We start from the raw sequence: 5,798 nt of genomic DNA on the forward strand, positions 1-5,798 counted from the left end.
GGTTTTAATAAAACTTCAAAGAGAGATAACCTAAAGATATTGATCAAGACCATGTGTTGCTGTCCCTGTAACAAACTTTCCCTTTCTAAGGCTAAGAACACAAAAACCAAGCCTGGAAGCAAGCCTAGTTTTATGGGGCAAAAACAATTCCTGTCAATCATGCATTCTCCCTGGACACCATTTTGAAGTTCAGAAAATACGTGGGGGGCATTGTGTTCATGTCACTAGCCTACGTCACTACGTTGGTTTCGTCACCTTTCCCCGCCAATTCCCATATTCCCCCTCTTCACCAGTTGGGCATCAGCCATGCTTTTTGCCAACTGTAGAATCACTGCCAGCCTCTCCGCCATGGATGCCGCAAACTTTGCCGTGAGCAAATTCGATGAAAGGGAACTCCCTGAAGGTTTCAGAATCGAAGCCAGCAAGACTCAACAAGATGCCTGTAAAATGTTCATCGGCAGACTCTCCCGTGATACGAGTAAGCGAGTGCTGATCAAATACTTATCTCAGTTTGGCGAGATCATAGATTTTGTGATTAAAACTGATCCAGACACTGGACTATCCAGGGGTTTTGGTTTTGTGCTTTTCCAAGATAGTGCCACTGTTGAAAAGGTGCTCCAAGTGAAAGAGCACCTATTGGATGGCAAGAAAATAGAGCTTAAGAGAGCTAAAGCCATGGAACCTCAATCACCCCCAAAAAAGGTTTTCGTGGGTGGGTTGAACCCTCGCATGCCTGAAGAAAAAATTAGAGAATATTTCGGCACATTTGGAGAGATCGTGAATATTGAGCTTCCAATGTGCCCAAGGAAAAACCGAAGACGAGCTTTTGGCTTTATCACATATACCGATGAAATCCCAGTGAGGAAGCTGTTAGAAACCAGATTCCATCTCATTGGCTCCAGCCGGTGTGAAGTTAAGATGGCACTTCCCAGAGAGCGTCCCCGGCCCCAGCGAAAGGTGGGAAGAAATACTCCCAGCTCTGGGTTAGGCAACCGTTGGAGAAGACGTGGTGGCTTCCAAGCCAACCCCAATGCTCACAGAGCAAACCTAGGTGCTCGCAGGGCAAACCAAAATGTTTTCCGAGCAAACCAGAATACAAACTACAATGTTTTCGGAGCAAACCAGAATGTTTTTGGAGTAAATCAAAATGGTTTTGGGGTGACCCAAAATATTTTTGGAGTAAACCGAAATATTTGGGGCGTGCCTGGCAGTGGAAGAAGCTTTCCTTCGGTGCTTGTTCCTGTTCCTTTCACTGTCTACACAGAAGGATTTAATTTCCCTTATGGTAATTTCCATAATGTGTACAATAATCAACCTAGTTTTCATGGTTATGGTGGAGATTGTGTTTTTTGGCTACAACTATGGAACTTATGGATTAGGACATGCATTCACTAATTATAATATGCAAATAAACCAAGCTACTTCTTTTGGTAATGGTTTCCAGTATTAGTCATTCTGAAGTCTAAGGATGAAGCTGCCATCAAAGAACCACTCACTCCTGGAATGAAACATTGCATTATTCAATTGAAATGACTGAATAACTGTTTAATCAGACTTATCATTATTTCTTCTTCAACTGATTTCCATCTGTTTTTCAAGTACCAACTTTTTCCCCACGACCTTTTGGCATTGGAACTACCATGCAAGAACACAAGGACTTGAGACTTTCATTTAGAAAATTAGTGTTTTTTATAAAATAAATGTTTACTAGTTTTATTTCTGAGTGGCTTCTATTTTGAGTTGATGTTTTCTTTGTTTTGGTGAGGGGAGTGGAAGAATTTGGGGCCAGCAAGGTACCTTTTATTTTTACTTTTTCTAGGGTGGGATGTTTAGGTTAGGTACCTGGATGCAGGGAAGGCAGTCTATAGAGTTTTCCCTATAGATTTTCTATACACCCAGCTAGTTCCTCCTTGAATTCCTTCCATATTTCAAATACAGGAGATTCAGACAGAATAAGTATTGGCCTTAAAAGGTAAGTAAACCAAGAAGTATAATACAGTATGGTCAGGTAAAGCTTAACAAAGAATGATGTGGTATGATGGACACAAGCATCTAAAGCAGGTGTTGGGAGGGAATTGTTGCAGGAGGAGCACAGTGGGTGGGCCTTTGCCAATAGGTTATGTTAAGAGGAGAGAGCCTGCCAAGAAGATATGCAAAGCTATTGAAGAAAAATATATACCATGCACTTTGGGAAGAAAGTACAGTTTTTTTTAGGATGGAAACAGGGTTCATAAATGTGAGTCACATGTAATTTTAAATTTTCAAATAACCACCCTTTTAAAAGGGCAAAAATGTACTTTTCTTTTTTGGTACAAGGGACTAAACCTAGGGGTGCTTAACCACTGAGCCACATCCCCAGTCTTATTTTTTTTTTCCGTATTTTTTTGTCTCATTTTGAGACATGGTCTCACTGAGTTGCTTAGGGCCTCTGTAAGTTGCTGAGGCTGGCTTTGAACTTGCAGTCCTCCTGTCTCAGCCTCTGGAGCCACTGGGATTACAGGCATGTGCTATCATGCCCTGAAAAAAGTTACATTTTATTAATAAATTGTATTCAATTTAACATAGCCAAAATCTTATTTCAACATGTAATTGATATGAAAATGAGAACTTTTTACATCATTTTCATACCATATTATGGAAATCCTGTGTGTATTTTATAGAACATCTAAGTTCCAACTAATTTTATTTCCAGAGCTCAACACATGTTGCCAGGGGCTAGCATATAGGACAATACAGACTCAAATTACAATAGGTCTACATATACTATACACTGAGGGGGTTAATTTCTATCTTTATGACAATAAGGAGAACTTAAAAAATATTTAAAAGGGAGTGACATGAGATATCAAGTATCTAGCATATGCCTAACACTGAGGTCCTTGCTAGGATCCTGAAATTAGTCTCTAACTTCAGGTAATTCCTGGTCAAGAGAAAAGAACATGAAACCAAGATTCTGATGATTATGAGCTAACAAGGGAGTAAATGCGTATTATAAGGTGAAAATAAAATCTATTTAGAACAATATGTATTTATTTACTAGAATACAAACATCCAGACAGAAAAAAAAGGCTTTCTACTATTTATATTCCCCTGAGTATCTGGCAAGGACTCTTGCACATAGTAAGGAACTTAAATATTGGATGATGACACAGGAACAAAACTGGTAAGTGTTCATTATGAACATAAATAAGAAAAAACTGGGAGGGAATGTGAGAAATGTTGGGTTAAATATTTGAACACTTTTTGTGGCTTCCAGGGTGGGAGAATTTTAAACATATAATATGTAAAAATACATTGTTAAAAACAAGAAGATTAGGGGCTAGGTGATATATCTCAGTTGGTAGAGTGTTTGCCTTGCATACACAATGCCCTGGGTTCAATCCCCAGCACCACAAAAGAAAAAAAAAAAAAAGATGATGAAAACTAAATGAAATAATAAATGTGAAACTGCTTGAAATATTAAAATGACTATATAAACTATATATATACTATTCTCTCTCTCTCTCTCTCTCTCTCTCTCTCTCTCTCTCTATATATATATATATATATATATATATATATATATATATATATATTATTTGAGTGAACTTCAGCTTGAAAATATCAGGGGATCAATCTACTGAGTTAATTTAAATATTGTTCCACATAATATTTTCTGATTAGAAAACTATAAATAGTTACACTGTGTTGCCACAAAGTAAAAGAAATTTACGATGAACTAATAGGATAATTCATAAAACTAAATGGTGTTAGGCAATAGTCAATGTAGTTAACATCATATATCTGCATGTGTATATTCAAGACAAAGGACAAACAGACATATTTATCCTATACAACATATTCAGGAGGAATCTGCATTAATTCACCCATTAACTAGTTAAAGCCAGGTGATTTTTTAAGAGCCTCTGTTCCTGCACTCCCGGTGAATTAACTTGTCTATTGAGCCAGACAAAATATAGCTGTATCTACATTAGCTGTTTGAGCTAAGAAATTACACCAAATAAAGTTTCAGCCAATTCAGTAAGTGTAGCAGATGTTTTGATATTTCAGTTTTGCTCTGTATTGGTATTTCAGTTTTAGAAACTATGTAAGTTTTATTTTTTTCCAGTTCCAGCTGGTTCATTAGTTGATTTGGGCTAAGAAAAGAAAAAAATTTTCAGTAGAAAAATTAGGGTTGGTTTAGATTTTGGTATATTAGATATATTCAGCAAATTAGCATAAACATTATTTCTCTTTTTTGGGGGGCTGCACTCATGATTAGTTAAATGTTCTTGTGACTACATATTTTAATTGTTAGAAATTAGGTATGCAAGGGTATCATTATGTCAACCAATCATTTTATTTATTTATTTATTTATTTATTTATTTGGGATTGAACCCAGACACTTGCACATGCTAGGCAAGCTCTCTACCACTGAGCTACTTCCCCAGCCCCTTTTATTTTTTTTTTTTAGACCAGGTTTCCCTAAATTGCCCAGATTGACTTTAAACTTGAGATTTCCCTACTTCAGCCTCCCAGTAGCAGGGATTGCAGGCTTGAGATACCACACACTGCTCAAATCAAATATTTCTGATCACAATGGTCCAATTAACTCTCAGACAATTAGGCATATGGTTTTATATATATGCTTAGATACTATTTTTTTTAAAGTAAGATGTGAAAGTCCACATTTAAAAGTGTTACTCTTTAAGAAAATAATGGCAGTCATATTATATTCTTGTAAGACCTGGATTGACAGTAAAATGCATATGTAGTATTAATTATATGCTTTAATGGCCCACCAAAATTGAAACAGCAAAGTTTAATTTCTTGATATTTGAAATGGTTCTTCAGGAAGACTAGCCATTAGTCAACCTATTCTTCTCAGACTTTGCCTGCTATTGGTATCCACATCTTCATATTTGGATAAAGTAGATTCCTGAGAAGTTCTAAAACCATTAAGAATTGAGAAAATAGGAACTAGGAAAGAAGGTTAAGAAATTTGCATTACTGTAGAGAAAAAGTGCCTGGGAAATAAATATAACTCCTTAACATTTTTAATACCTGCTAAAGGAAGAGAGCAATGATGGATATCACAGTTTCTAAGGTGAGTCTAGGTGAAGCCTATGGTTTTGTTTTGTGGGGAAAAGACATTTAAAACTATGTCATAGCAGAGTTGTTAGTTCCAAATACACATTATATATGGACCTAGTAGTATTTCCATTTCTCAATATACTTATAGATAAAATGCCACCAACTTCGGTTGACTTTATTCTGAATCCATGAGCCCTAAACCTGTCATTTCATATGAATCCCCTGAAAAACACTGGAAAAAATTCTTACACTATTTCTGGTTAATTCGATTCAGTAGGGTTGCTTTCAGACAAAGAATTTATTTTTTGAAGCTCCCTAGGTGAAGTTGAATGGTGAGTCGGGTATGAGAACCATGGAGATAACTAAATGGGGCCTTTAAACCTGAAGATTCTTAATTCTATGATCAGTGTTACAAGAAGAGCTCAAAAAATTCTGAGGTTTTAGGATTATTTGTAAAGGGTTAAAGTACATGCATGAACCAGTTTTTACACCATATGTACCCCAAAGACCTTTAATTATATAAGATAGTATCAGTGGAAAAAGATTTTATACTATTCCTTGAAGCATTTTTTATTGAATTTAAGTTATATGAAAGAAGATCAAACATGTCTTTTCAAAGAAACAGAGGATACTCCCACACCCCCAGTGTGTAGACCAGCAACAACATTCCTGCTAGTTAATATAGTATGACACCTTGGCATAGCAAGGTATGTAATGTATTTTT

At 36.2% G+C, this 5,798-nt stretch overlaps 1 protein-coding gene across 1 annotated transcript; it reads left to right on the top strand.

Moving 5' to 3' along the window:
• The first annotated feature begins 348 nt into the window (after positions 1-348).
• LOC124081605 (heterogeneous nuclear ribonucleoprotein D-like) lies at positions 349-1,395 on the top strand. The gene has a single exon (XM_046427816.2). It carries the CDS (start codon positions 349-351, stop codon positions 1,393-1,395), a length of 1,047 nt encoding a protein of 348 aa, XP_046283772.2.
• The last annotated feature ends 4,403 nt before the right edge of the window (positions 1,396-5,798 follow it).

Source organism: Marmota monax, unplaced genomic scaffold (assembly GCF_021218885.2).
Source record: "Marmota monax isolate L192 unplaced genomic scaffold, Marmota_monax_Labrador192_F-V1.1 WCK01_AAM20220418_F8-fsc00067, whole genome shotgun sequence".
NCBI classification, from domain to species: domain Eukaryota; kingdom Metazoa; phylum Chordata; class Mammalia; order Rodentia; family Sciuridae; genus Marmota; species Marmota monax.